General features: G+C 40.8%; 2 protein-coding genes across 14 annotated transcripts in view; one reads left to right on the forward strand and one right to left on the reverse strand.

Annotated features, from left to right (window-relative positions):
* LOC135488724 (protein F37C4.5-like) overlaps positions 1–3,786 on the reverse strand; it is a 111,029-nt gene extending 107,243 nt beyond the window's left edge. For 6 of the 13 annotated variants that reach the window (XM_064773472.1, XM_064773468.1, XM_064773477.1 and 3 more), the window contains exon 1: positions 3,439–3,785. In XM_064773472.1, the coding sequence (XP_064629542.1) occupies positions 3,439–3,665 (227 nt within the window). In that variant the 5' untranslated portion in view covers positions 3,666–3,785. Of the gene's footprint in view, positions 1–3,438 lie in introns of all 13 variants that reach the window. The other 7 variants (XM_064773467.1, XM_064773473.1, XM_064773471.1 and 4 more) reach the window with 2 other exon arrangements.
* A 1,209-nt stretch (positions 3,787–4,995) lies between these two features.
* Positions 4,996–14,644, forward strand: LOC135488369 (lysine-specific histone demethylase 1A-like). The gene is made up of 14 exons (XM_064772958.1): positions 4,996–5,304; positions 5,586–5,763; positions 5,940–6,073; positions 6,385–6,463; positions 7,796–8,172; positions 8,273–8,418; positions 9,051–9,141; positions 9,885–10,019; positions 10,205–10,278; positions 10,397–10,545; positions 10,808–10,903; positions 11,331–11,533; positions 11,913–12,155; positions 12,332–14,644. Exons 1-14 carry the CDS (start codon positions 5,098–5,100, stop codon positions 12,719–12,721), a joined length of 2,502 nt encoding a protein of 833 aa, XP_064629028.1. The 5' UTR covers positions 4,996–5,097; the 3' UTR covers positions 12,722–14,644.
* Positions 14,645–15,070: the final 426 nt, after the last annotated feature.

A 15,070-nucleotide genomic window follows, 5' to 3' on the forward strand; every position in this document is an offset into this window, starting at 1 on the left:
CAACCAAAGGGTTAAATCCACAAATTGATCTGCTAATTTCATTAGGAGGGAGTGAGATCAAGAGGCAAAAGCAATTCTTTAGCAAGTTAATCAACTTCATCTTGACACACAAGGCTCTGAGATCGCAAAGGACCAATGGCATTATCAAGGGCATTATAACCATACCAAGTCACATTCTATTCTACTTGCACAGGACTTCTCCTCATTATTAAACAACATAGCCAGTTGGAAAAAAAATGAATCAACCCAGATTTCTATGAATCAGAAAATGCACCAGATTGGGTACGATTTGGAAGAGATTGATGAAGATGTATCGAAGGAAGGAAGCAGGATAATCCCCTCATTATCTAGGCTTACTAGATCAGTGCAGAAAGCCAGAAACATGCTAGAGGCCTGGTGCAGGTAGAGTAAATGAGGTAGGAGGGGGTGATCATGGTGGTGGTGGTGGTGGTGGTGGTGGTGGTGGTGGTGGTGGTGGTGGTGGTGGTGGTGGTAGTGGTGGTGATCATGGTAGTGGTAGTGGTGGTAGTAGTGGTGGTGGTGATCATGGTGGTGGTGGTAGTGGTGGTGGTGATCATGTTGGTGGTGGTGGTGGTGATCGTGTTGGTTGTGGTGATGGTCGTAGTGGTGGTGGTGATCATGGTGGTGGTAGTGACCATGTTGTTGGTGGTGGTGGTGGTGGTGGTGGTGGTGGTAGTGGTGGTGGTGGTGAGGGGGGTTATAAGGTTCAGGGGCATATCAGGGATTACAAAGTTTACTGATGGGCAAAGTTTTGTTCTAATTTCCAACTCCAGGTTTTAACACTAGTGAACTCTGATGAATGCTCAAAGACAATTTTTGCACCATTTTCTCTATGGTTTCTTTCATTTCATCCACTCTATGTGCAATTTTGGTTTCTTCCATTGCTATCGAAAGGCACACCAAGATGTTGACAACATTGCCTTCACCTATTCCATAATATGTGTATTCCATTAACATCAAAATGTATTCTGTTCATACCGATGTTAAATATTCGTCAAATATCAAAACACACATGTGATGATAGCTGCAAGCTTGTGTCAACATCCTGGTTTGCGCTCATTTTCAAACTGTCACAAAAAATCAACTATACACTAGAACCAATTTATTAAGGACACCATTTAGACTGACAATAGAGGCGTTCTGATTTGTTTTATTCAAGACCAAAGTCACTGTCCCCAATAGAAAAGGTGTCCTTCAAACAGAGGTGTCCATTAACCCTTCCTGTCCGGCTGGCAGGATACTTGGCAAGTTAAGCTGGATAGAATTTTGGAAATTCCGCATGGAAAGGGTTAAGGTAGATTCCACTGTATCATACTCCAAACAAAAAATATGACGGTTTGGCAGTGTGGCTAGTGAGTAGGTCATCATCTATCTCTTACCAATACAACTTCAAAACCTGCATAAAATATGACATCTATGTCAATATCCTGATCATGTGTGTGTATGCTCCGCCTCAGACAAAGAACAGCTTCCAATGGAGGTTTTGTTTTTTATCATTCATTCAACAACATTATGCGCTTCTATTGTTTGGTAGGTCGAAAAGTGTCAGGTTTCAGCTGTCTGGTGACAGGTTGCCTAGGTAACCAATTGGGCCGAACAATTTGAAACAGTTTTTGTCAGATCACGCAAATCTGTTGAGGACAAAATTTGATGGAAACAAGTTTGCAAAGTTATGAAGTATGGTAATTGTGCTTTGCCAACATTGTGTTAAAGTGGTCTTATCCCGACTTTCTTTGACTGATTATGGAATTTGTAATCTTTTAAAATTGCTATCACCTATTTTCAGATGTAACAGAATAGACATGGTGTTTTCTGATGAATCGTTTGACACGGTTTTTGATTTATGATTAACCCTTTTGCTGCTGGCCCCATGACCTGCGGGTGATGTGCACAGCACTGGCATGCATCTTTATATAAGAGGGTGTCCATAATAGGGAGGTTTCAACTTAGGGAGGTTCCACTGTCATACCAAGTTACATATACAAACAGAAGGCAACAAAGCAATACTTTCAAATGATTTTAGTACAAGGGACTAATACAGTCTTTAAATCAACACTGACTGAAAGGTACAATGGTAGGCATAGGCCTCCTGACTCAGCCCACAAGCCATGGGCATTGTTTTCTGATTATCATCATACAGATCATGGAAGGCTCCCTTATTCAACCAGTTATACCTCCAAGACCAGCAAAGGGTTAATCTTGCACACTTCATTCATGAGGAGCAACCCCACAGACAATGGCCTTGAGATAAAATGACATGATAGAACTGGCATCATTAAGGACAACATAATCATCCAAGTACCTTATTAGGTACTCATTAGGTAGACAAATCGAATTTAACATAAAAAGCACAGATATCACTGACCTAACCATGCAATGTTCAGTGTGATAATTACACTTGACTACTATGTCCTAGAAATTCAAGACTAAAATAATATGACAATTAATGCCAGCTGATGAGCCAGCCACAGGGCTAAGTAGGCCTGGTATGCAACAGGCCTAGTGCTTTGCTCTATCTAAAAATACAGTCAATGCTTACATTAGTCTATGTTTGGAATAAAATTAACCTCATACTTGCAATATGCATTAAAAACAGAAACTACATTTGTATTACCTATTGGTATATGACCCAGATACATAGACCTAATATTTGTTTTTCGAGAAAAAAAGTCACACTATATCGCCATGAATTTATTTGCTTGCATGGTAGCCTATTTGAAAATGAATCTTTATGATAAGGATATTTGTGTGTCAAGGCCCAATCAGCACTCATTAGATGTAGTTGTTGACAGTCACATTTAGACACTTTTTTGAACAGCATGTAAAACCTAGGGCATTCTAATTAAAATTAGAAGTGGCTATTTAGTTGGCTATACAGGCCTAGAGTTAGCCAAATGTGGGGTAGGGCACAATATGACCAAAGCCCCACCCCTGGACTAAAGATGGCCCAGAGGTTGACATTTTACTAAGTTCTTCCAGGGTGATGAACCTTATCCAATGACTGCCCTGATGGGCCTGTTAGGCAGAGGAGTTGGGTTTATTAAACATGGGGTATGAACCTGTAAAAAATGTCATGAGGCCCTATAAATTAACCAAGTCCAGCATATTATATCAGAACTTCTAAAATATCCTTCCCAAGCAAAAGAAACCCTAGGACTATATTATTTTGAACTTGTGCTTGAAACAATGTACCCCCATAACGCGTCAAGAAAGAGGGCATATTAAGAACATGTGCTTTCCAAAGTAGTTCGACGCGCCTAACTTGAAATCTCATAATCTCTGCAGTGACGCATTATAGAACGAGGTATACTCGTGAAAAGCTATGCGCGTCTTGAACGCAAGGACTGACAAAAAGTTATAGAATTCTCTAACAAAAGCGGAACTTTTTTGGATGCTGCGTTCTTAAAATAGACTTACCGGAGTGAATCCTTCTCGATACTGGGCGATAATCTCTTAATGTTTATCTGATTCTCTCCTTTAGTGATGCGCGTCTTGATAGATCGGCAAACTTCCGCGCGATCAAGATAAACCGTTACATTCTCCACTTGGCACTTTCCGGCGTCGAAAACATTTTTTATTTCCACAACTTCTTCAACAGTATGCTCCTCATAATAATACGTGGTATTTTCTTCCTCCGCCATCATTTTGCGTTGTAACCGCTCCTTTCGAATACGAGCCACTGACCCACCTTTGAAACCCCGGGAATAAGAGATAGGTAGAGCGTCAATGTGCTTGCCGACGCAATTATAATACGTCTACTCTCATAACATAATTTATGCGTGCATCATCGGCGAATGAATTAAATATGTAATGGAGCCTATCAACCAATGGCCACATTCTGCAACAATGATATACTCGCATGCAGGACTTGTTATTCAGCATAGGAAAGTTTTTACATACAATTACACTATACACGATTCCAAGGTACCTGGAAGCGAGGGCACCTGTTAAAGGGGGACTATAGGCAGGAGCAGAGGGTAGTATGTAAATGTTGAAACGAGCCAAATAAAGCAAGCCAAACTAAACGATCCAAAAAAACTTTTGAAACCTGAACTGAAAGACCCAGTTTATGTGTAGTAGGCCTATTCATTGCAGGATTTGGTCAAGTATGTTTATGGCATAAAATATAACGTCATTCACATAGTCCCTTTCAAATTGGTTCATTTTTAGCTTTGCATGGTGCACCATGGGACGTTTCATTCACTCGTTTATTTTGGCTTGTTTAAAACTTAAACGAGCCAAATTAGGTGGGCGTGAGTAAATAAATAAAAGTGCTTTATAATTTCATATGCAAATATCAACCTCGCAATCATATTATATCTGAACGTGATCTTCATTACTTGTTTAGAATGTTTGTTTTTAATTGGTTTGTTATAGTTTGGCTTGTTTCATTTGGCTCGTTTCAACATTTACATAGGGCCCTACTAGCCTACCAGAGCAGAGAGGCCAATTCTGCAGGTGGCTAATATATACAGTAAGGGCGCTGGGAAAAGTCTGATTCAGCACTAGATAATCCTCGTACAAGCGTGAATCATTTCAACGTACTGTGAGGTGTGAGAGACCCCTATTGGCGACGTTGTGTAACTTTATGCTGCCTGCCTAGCTGCTGCCTATATTGTCCCGTTAAGTGTCACCAGTTGGTTTATGTCTCTGTAAAAAGTGCCATTATCTGTAGAACACGTACAATGGCCAAAAATCTGCCCAACGAATATTTGCATTAACCAAAATCAGAGTCATATTTTTCTCAAATAAAATATCAAAATAATGTACCAACATCAATACTAAATGTATTGTAATGTGCTTTTTGTATGCTATGCTATAGTTAACGGAATTTTTTGGAAACTATTTTAGTTGCGAAGTTTATAGAAGTAAACTGTCAAAGGCATTAATACATCTGTCAGTCCAGCGTTGAATATATGGATTGACGATTGCTCGGAGAGATTGGCAATCACGTGACGATATATGACCGGCCGGCAGAATTTGCACGTTTTGTTTCAAAATACGCTATAAATCGCATGTTTTCTCAAAAACTAAACTATCGATTTTGATTAAAATTATTCAGAATCGTAGATAAACATGTCGTCCTCCAGGGCAAGTAGTGCTGCTAGCTCTAACGGCAGCCTCAAAAGTAAAGAAAAGGAGAGAAGTGAGGTGGTTGTCGCGGATATCGCAGACTCCGGCGATGAAAACAAAAGAGCCCGATCCAGTCCTGAGGACCAGGACGATGATGGTAATCTTGACGATGATGCTGCTCAGCGCAGAAGCAGGAGGAAGAAACCAAAGGTATCAAGACTTTGGGCTTTGTTTCCTAATCCTGTATTATAATTTGCATTGCCTTGTTTTTTTCACAGAAAGGTACCATAACCAAGCTGCTGGCGTTTTTTTTGTGACGGGTCGTGGAACATCCTGCTTTCTCCCCAATTTTCCTGAAAGTATTTTCATGACGGTATGGTTGATGTGGAGCCATTGATGTAATTGGCAGGCATTCTTATCAACAAAGCATAATATTTTACTTGTCATACATCATACGTGTCAATGATAATGTAATTCATTTCCCTTTCAAGGTTGAATACAAAGAAATGGATGAACAGCTTGCAAACCTTTCTGAGGAGGACTTTGGAGAGGGTGGTGAAAAGAAACCAGCTGCCGACAAACCTAAGCCACCTGAGGAAGTCCCTCCCCCAGTTGAAGAGGAGAGTGACCATGAAGACCCCACAGGGAAAGCTCTTTCGGAATTACCAGGTACAATTGATGCAAGAAGGACATAAAATCTAGGGTTTTGGTAGTGCTGTATTAACACAAACACATGTAGAGTAAGAAAATTACTTTGAAAAACTATGAAATGCTTCAGACTGAATGACCGTCCTTGGATTAAATGTTGATATTTCTGTTCATTTCTATGTGTTGTTTGGTTGTAGGTCTTGAGGGAGCAGCCTTTCAGAGTCGTCTTCCCCATGACAAGATGACATCACAAGAAGCCAGCTTCTTCCCCGACATTGCACAAGGCTCGCCCCAGACGCAAAAGGTGTTCCTCTATCTGCGCAACAGAATTGTAAGCTAATAGATTTTTTTAAACAGTAAATTCTGTAAACAGTACAAGATTTTAAGCAGACATGATCTTGCAACCTTTGTCCAATGTTTTGTGAAGAAAACTCGGCCAGGTCTCTCTCTACACCTGTGCCCCTTTTCTTTGGAACTAGCATATGTCACCTCTGCTAGTGTCGAGCCCTGACCTACAGTATAAATTGATGAACCACCAAATTCTGAGCAAGACAAAAGAATTAGGCTGTTGTTTTTAATTTTCTCCATGTAGCAGACTGTCCGATAATGTCTCTAGTGATTTTCTTGTCCATCTTTCCACAGTTACAACTTTGGCTAGAGAACCCCATGCAACAGCTGACAATAGAGAATGCCCTACCACAAATCGAAGCTCCGTATAACAGTAAGTTTTAGGAACATGATTTATATGAAGAAATTCTGCAAAAGTGCACTTTCCGACTTGCACTTCATTAGGAACATGCCAAAATATCTAAACACTGCAAGCCCCAAAATGTAGGCACATACTTTGAAGGATAGCTCCTGGAATAAATCATTGGCAGCCTTTTTGAACGAAACCAATGGAAATATATTAAATGAGTATTCCTCTTTACCACAAACCTTTTGAAAGTGGAAGAAATATTATAGTTCAGGGAGAAAAATTGATATTAATAGTCCCTATTTTACTGACATGGACAGCGCCATTTTGAGTCAAATTTTCCTCGGTGATGACGCGGTGTGTGCAATGGCAGTGATTGGCTGAAATTCCGAAGCACCGATCGTGCATATTGTGGGCTTGTCACGCTTTTCGCGCGTGCGCAGTGTGTGAATCCATGTCAATATCCGTTTCTTCGCGATTCACATCTCTCTCACATGTCTCAAGATTTCACGCAATTAAATCATTCTAATTTCGTTTTATTTGGACATTCGCGTAATATATGGATTGCTTGAATGCAAAATGCCTCGGTGCATGGTCCTCATTTTGGCCATCAACATCGGGTCCAGCTGCATCTTCAATAGCTTGAGCCATAACGTCAATCTCCCCCTCTCAGTCTCTTCATATTCCGGCTCAAACTGGTAGCCCTGTACACCAACATTTCCCCCTACATCCAAATCTTCATAACTCCCGCTGCTCATCGAAGTGTCACTGCTGTCAACGTAGCTTTCATCATCCGAAGCCCCCTTGATAACAATACAATAACACGATCTCAAAATATCAATCGGCTGACTGCTATTGTGACAATACTGACAATGTGAATTGCACGCGTGACGTCACGATTCTCCGGTTTTAGAGGAGAGATCGCGAAAAAAGTGAGAAAATGGCGCCCTCCATAAACTCTGTGTTTGGTGGATTGAAAACACCTTTATTGGTACAAACGCAAATTTTTGAGCGATATACAGTCCTATATTGGAATAATAATGATATACGGAATATGCAGGTGCGTTAGTTTTCCCGATTATCGCCATAGCGATTTATTCCAGGAGCTATCCTTTAATGACTTCTCCTTGGGCTAGAACAACGCTCTGTTGCATGGCCTTCCTGAGAGAACTATATGTACCTCTAATGCCAAGGGTGCAGAATGCAGCAACAAGGCTTATTTGTAAAGTCCAGAAATAAGACCATGAAACCAGAGTAAAAGGAGCAACATTTTGAGTACGAAAAAGGTTATTACAAGACCTTGTCAGTTTCTTTATATATCTGTGCTTCGTTTTCTGATGCTTTTTACAATATTTTCAGGTGATGGGCCATTGGCCATGAGGGTGCACGCCTATCTTGAGAGGCACGGTTATATCAACTTCGGTGTGTTTAAACGTCTGAAACCAATGCCGGTGAAAAGACTTGGTCGTGTCATCATAATCGGCGCAGGCATTTCCGGTTTGGCAGCAGCGCGACAACTGAATTCATTTGGAATGGAAGTCATTGTCCTCGAGGCCAGAGATCGTGTTGGCGGCCGGATTGCTACGTTCCGTAAATCTAACTACGTGGCGGATCTTGGCGCGATGGTCGTGACGGGGCTCGGCGGGAATCCGGTGACCGTCCTTAGCAAGCAGGTCAATATGGAGTTACATAAAATCAAGCAGAGATGTCCTCTGTATGAGTCAAATGGAAATACAGTAAGTTCATACATTGACTGGTCCCAATTTAGTCCTTTCTGGTTATTCTGGACCTGTCCAAAGGTTTGGTTGGTTGACATCTTATACATTTCTTTTTCAGCAAGTGCCCAAAGACAAAGACGAAATGGTTGAGAGGGAATTCAATCGCTTGTTGGAGGCCACGTCCTACATGTCACACCAAATGGACCTGAACTTTATCATGGGGAAAGCGGTCACACTTGGACAGTCACTGGAGCTCGTTATTAAGTAAGCACTCCACGGTTCGATTTTCCCGCTTGTCTGCTCTTCTGAACCTCCAAATTATCAGATGGACGTGGTTGCCCGTTGACAAGTAGAAAGTCTTAAGTTTTGATATAAAACTCAGTGCAGGGCCGCAGTTCAGTTGTTAAGGAGCAGATATCTTAGAGCACTTGCCCTCATAGCGACTGTGTAGGAAACCTCGAAGTCAATCACTGCACACAATATTTTTCTACCTCAGTCCGGCAAAACTACAAGTTATATTATCTTGGCATTAATCCAGTGCTATCTGGGGATTATCTCTTGTGAAAAAAAATTGACGTAACAAGATGAATTTAGACCAAGATACTAGTAGTGAAAATGTTGTTTTGTATTCTGTCAAGATATTTCTTCACGACACATTCCTGACTACTGATTGAAGAAGAGTTTTTTGGTCGATCAAGTTATCTAAAATATTTGGTCCAAAAATAACTTATCTATCAAGTTATTCAAAAATATTTCATCAAAAAACCCCATGCCTGTCAACAAGTGCTGCTCTGACCACTGCATATCAAAGAGATAAGTTAGTATCTGCTGATGGGGTTTACTATTGAAGTAGATGGCACATGACATGTTATAACCAAATTGTTATCCTCTTCCAGGTTGCAGGAGAAACATGTCAAAGAAAAACAGATCCAGTATCAGAAAAATATTATAGAACTTCAGGAAAAGCTCAAGAAAAATCAGACTTCAGTGAGTCAAATTTTAGGAATAGGATGTTGCATTGGGAGGTGTCGAAACTTAGTACAATGACGTCCCCTCAGTTACCATTGATCACCCTCACATATTGCTGGGTGTTTATAGCCTGTGTCTTCCATGTACATCTCACTCTGATATAATGTCACCTGTGTTCTCTACAAGTAACAAGTCTCTTAGGCATATTCTGTCACAATTTAGGTTTGATTTCAGTTTTGTTCAGCTTGGCAACAAAATCTGTCTGGTACTCTAACAGAAAAACCATTACCAGCTCAATGAATCGGTCCGGTTGCTAACATTTTTGTCCTGGTGCTAAAATGGAAAAAGTGAATGAGTTTGGGTGTGCTGTGGATTTGTGCCTGGACAAAGAGTGGAGAACCGTGGTCATGAGGGCATCCCTTGTAACACCACCTTCTGCTGCCCTCCGCGTGGTGCAGAGCCCACCCATCCCCTTCTTCATTACAATGCTGTTTCAGGGCTAGAACTTTGTTGCCAGATTGGCATGGTAATTTTTGGCTCAAAGTGGAACTTTCCAATCTATTTGGAAATAGGGCCATTGATTGAAAAATAAGAAATGCAGCCGCGGTGATGAAATTTGCTGGGTACCAAGGCAACAGGTGTGGGCAGAGGGTAAATTCTTCCAATAATTTCTACCCCATTAGTGTTTCTCACTCCCGTTCTTTCCCATAGATCTATGTTAGAGACACGGTCACTGACGACGCATGTTTTTTATGTTGCAGATGATACAGCTAAAAGAGAGGATATCGAATCTCAACAAACAATACAAGGAGGCGTCGGAATCGAAACAAAGTCGAGATATCACAGGGGAGTTTTTCCTACGCAGCAAACTCAGGGACTTGAATTCGACGTGTAAGGTATGTGGGTCAGATAAAAATAAAGTGACACTTTTAGCTCACTTTTAAACCCTGTTACTCCAAGTGGAGCATAAGTTGGCTATTGTATCAGTGACAAGCAGATTAGGCCTTCGAGTTCTCCCTCCCTCTGGCTGAACCTTGTAGCTATGTTAGAGCACTAAAATTGCTTTCTTCTGCTATTTTAGGAATGGGACCAACTGGCAGCACAACAGAAAGAAATTGAAGAAAAACTCCAAGAACTTGAGAACACACCGCCAAGGTAAGAGATCATTTCTCAGACAACAAATCTTACATAACAATGGGAAAAACTTTTGTCAAAATCTCACTTTTCAATTTTGTTCTCATCATTTTTTCATTTTCTTTGTATTATTTTTTAGTGATGTGTACTTGTCCTCACGTGATCGCCAGATCCTCGACTGGCACTTTGCCAACCTTGAATTTGCCAATGCCACACCCCTCTCCACGTTATCACTCAAGCACTGGGATCAAGATGACGACTTTGAATTCACTGGGAGTCATTTGACAGGTAAAATGATAAAGCAGAGAAAAATCAAGTTGCATGGACTGGAATTGGAACCATAGGCCTTTGGATTGCCAGTCCACTTAGAGTTAGCAGTAAGCGGGTTATGTATTGAATGATCTGGTCCTCGCTACTGAGGCCTTAATAGCATATTACATTCTCTAAGTGCTGCATTGGAACCTTTCAGTTTCTAGTAGTCAGCTCAGTAGCACATGTAGCAGGAGTTCTCATGGGCCATTGCAATTATGCAACTTTAATTATTTTTCAGTGCGGAATGGTTATTCGTGTGTGCCAGTGGCTCTGTCCGAAGGTTTGGATATCAAACTGAATACAGGGGTCCGACAAGTCAGATACTCGCAGCAAGGTAAAGCTATTTTTTTAAAGATCTGGGCTCGTTTGTTCAAAACAAGCTTCGTCCATCGGCTTAACTGAAGGAGAAAATGCCGAGTTAAGTTAACATTAGCGTGTGTGACAAAATCTTCTTTAAACAACCAGGCCCTGATGTGTTTAAAAAGTTGGGAGGAAACAAGATGACTTATGGGAATGGTACTTATTACAAACAGGTTTACAAGACAAAAAGCTTTGAGCTCAAATCTTGTGACTTCTGCTCTTCACTGTCTTGCATGTACAACTGCACTGGGACTATTTGTAGTGGCAAGTGGTCATCTTTGCTACATTTTGTGCCGAATGTTTATTCCCCATAACTGCTGAGGTGATACATGGTGTTGTAATGGTACAGGATTGAGTTACAATTCACCAAAACAAAACATGTCATCCTATTCTTTCCACAGGCATAGAAGTCGTGACCACAAATTCGCGGAACAACAGTAACCCAGTGACGTACAAAGGAGACGCCGTGCTGTGTACTCTTCCCCTGGGTGTCCTGAAGGAGTCGGCACGGGGCAATGCCATGAATTCCGTACAGTTTGTTCCACCACTGCCCGATTGGAAGACTGCTGCAATTCAGCGCATGGGCTATGGAAATCTGAACAAGGTCAGTGGGTTGTCTTTTTCTTCGTCTGACGGCTGCATCAGATTATTATTTTTTTCAAATTGGACAAAGTGGTTGTGCCTCCTGGTCTGCCTTGACTGACAAGTTACATCCGGAAGTCTAAAAGTTTTTGTGCTACATGTAGTCATCGAACAGGTTGCAGTTTTGTATTTTTTGTGAGGGGTGCTGTTGTTTGCTGCAGGGCACTTGGAGGAGTGTGTAGTAAAATATTCTGTTTTCATGATTCTAATTTTGGCATCATATGTGGGGGTGAGACTCATTTCTGCATGGGGTGTGCACAGGTATGCAAAGATTACACTTTTATTCGTAACGATTCTTGAAATTCTTGAATTAGAAATGTCTTATTTGATTATTTCCACAGGTTGTGCTATGTTTTGACCGCGTCTTCTGGGATCCCAACGCCAATCTGTTCGGCCATGTTGGCAGCACCACAGCAAGTCGTGGCGAACTCTTCCTCTTCTGGAACCTGTACAAGGCGCCCGTTCTACTCGCCTTGGTCGCGGGCGAGGCAGCAGCGATCATGGAAAACGTCAGCGATGACGTCATTGTGGGAAGATCGATCGCTGTTCTGAAGAGTATATTTGGAAACAGTGCCGTACCTCAGGTAGGAAGTTCATTATCATTGCTAAACTTGTGTGCCTTTCCCTCTTACTTATAACACTTTTGTCTATTTCCACTTCAACCGTAAAGGCAGAAACTTTCAATGAAGCAGTGCTATGGCTGACCACCAAACTATTGAGACTGTTCAACCCTCTAATTGGAATCCTTTTCCCCTTACAGCCAAAAGAGACGGTTGTGACTCGATGGAGAGCAGATCCTTGGTCCAGAGGGTCATATTCATATGTAGCAGCTGGATCGTCGGGAAATGACTATGATCTCATGGCGAGTCCGGTAGCGGCAGGCCCAGTCACCCCCGGCGCCCCTCAGAGCGCCGCATCAATGCCACGGTTATTCTTTGCCGGCGAACACACAATACGCAACTACCCTGCCACGGTGCACGGAGCATGGTTGAGCGGATTACGAGAGGCTGGGAGAATTGCGGATCAGTTCCTTGGCGCCCCCTATGCTATGCCTCAGTTACCACCAGTCACTGCCAACTTGCCGATGCCAATGCCACAGGCAGGTGAATACCAACAGAAGCCACCACAGGCGGAGGTGACAAGAGCGTAGCTTATGAACGCAATGACACTTAGTGGGTATCATTGATTGTCTTATACCTCTGTTGTGTGTACGCAATGCTGACATTTCTGAAGATCTGACCCACATGTTCAGTGCTAGCGATTGTCACATTCTTGGCACCAATTTTCGGCCACTTGTTTCGATGCAGCTGAACTTTTATCATTGCTGTCAATGACATGCGAGTGAATTTGGAAATGACCTGTTTGTCCTTCATGTCACACGTGAAAGTGAACAGTGTCACATTACTTGTGAACATGCGAACTCTTTTTAATCGCAGCCTTACAAGTGCCAATGTGAACTTTATGTGAACTAGGCAAATGAACACTGAACTGTGCTAACTAACTTTGTATTCCAATTGCATTTCCCTGCCAATGGTTAAGGTCCTCATTGTAGTGTACATATTGAGTTTAACTTTTTAATTGTGGTGAGTAGGGACAGAAATACTGTGAACTGCAAATATTTCACAGGCGTTTATTTTCAGATTTTTTGAATCAACTCAATTCGCGAAAATAAAATTGCGAAAGAATATTTTTGATTGGAAAAACTACAAAAAAGTTCGTGATCTGCCAAAAAGTCAAAACAATTTTTCTTCTTTGCAAATCAAGAAATTTAGCGGTTAAAATTACAGTCACTGGTTCCAAGTCTGGATGTCTGCCGATATAGATGTTAGGATTCTCTCCTACATGTGTGACCATTGTAAAACTGAATGTACATGTGTGTAAAAGAACTTTTCATATTATTCTTCGTCATTTTGTGCTGTATGGTCGTTTGTCATTTGTCAAGAAAGCATATCTTTTAGATGCTTCCAATGTCACAAGTAAGGTTAATCAATTTAAGAACTGTTGGGCAGCAAATGTGAAAAAATTACTAGACACCTCTGGGCTCGGCTACATGTGGCTTGCTCAAGCAAATGTTAATATTGACAATTGGCAATCTTTCTACTCATTAGCTCAACACAGGTTAAATGATATTAGTCAACAGGATGTTTTTAGTGCTATATCTGCCAACAAAAAATTGGAGGTCTACAAAAATCTTAATGTTAAATTTGAAATCCAACCCTATATAAATAATATAAAGTCAGTTAAAGATAGAGCCTGTATAACAAAATTAAGGCTAGAAGCCCATAAGCTAAAAATTGAGACAGGTAGACATTCTGGTATGGACAGGACTGAGAGAACATGCGATGTCTGTGCAAATCTGGTGAAATTGAAGACGTATCTCATTTTCTTACCACATGTTCAGCCTATGACTCTTTAAGAGTAAAATTGTATGAAATTACCAGTATATCTCCTCAAAACATGTCCTCCCACAAATGTGTAATGAATCAGCTGTTGAACTGCCCTTCGTCTTCCTCAGCTGAACTAATTAGTGGGTCCTTTGGAGTGCGCAATTCAATATTATCACTATAGGTTGACAATGATCCATTTCTCTTTAGTTCGCATGTTAATTCAATGATAATAATTAATTAATTAATCCTTTTTGTAGCGGCTCCCATAGTGGAGCACCTTGCTCCTTCGAGGAATTATACTTGCATATATTCTAGAAGGAATAAATCCTTATTCAAGATATGCTCAAGCCTGCTTAAAGCGCTCTTGTAATTAGTTTATATAATAAGACTACCAAGTTGTTATTATTACTGGTATTCATATTATACGTTGTATAGCTTTCTATTTCACATGTAATACATATTTTTTATTCTACTTTATCTTATTTTGTACTGTATATTTGCTCGAAATTATTCTTTATTACCATATACCCCTAGAGGGTATTTTAGTGTAATGAAATCAATTTGAATTTGTTTGTAGATAGAAACATTTGGTTCTTGGGTGTCCAGCTAGCAACACCAAAGTAGTCGATTGTAAATGAATCTTAATTTATATTTACATGTATATGTATATGTATCAATTTGTACTGATCTTGTCAAAATAAATGTCTTTTCCATTTTGTAAGAAATTGTGTTCGTCTCTTCTTGCATCAAGACAGGTTACATACTTCATGACACGTTAACTAATTTTTAAAATCGCCAAAAATGCCCTCGTATACAGCTACGATGCATCATGGGATTTTTATCAGGCAGTAGCTGCGATAGTCATTTTATAATGGACTGTTAACAAGTGCCCACACAAAGCTGTTCAAGACTTGAAATTGAGCATCTGGTGTGCTGGCTGATCAGTCACTAAATGGTTGAATGATTTTGGTATCTTCACACATCTGGCAAGGTGTAACGGACAGTCCATGAATGAATTACATGGTTTGTAAACACCGTGTCCATCTGCAGTGCCCTCTGTACAGGGGCTCTGCAAATTATATTCATGTTATTCCCAGTACCTCCTAGAGAGA

The sequence above is a fragment of the Lineus longissimus genome, chromosome 5 (genome assembly GCF_910592395.1).
Source record: "Lineus longissimus chromosome 5, tnLinLong1.2, whole genome shotgun sequence".
NCBI classification, from domain to species: Eukaryota; Metazoa; Nemertea; class Pilidiophora; order Heteronemertea; family Lineidae; genus Lineus; species Lineus longissimus.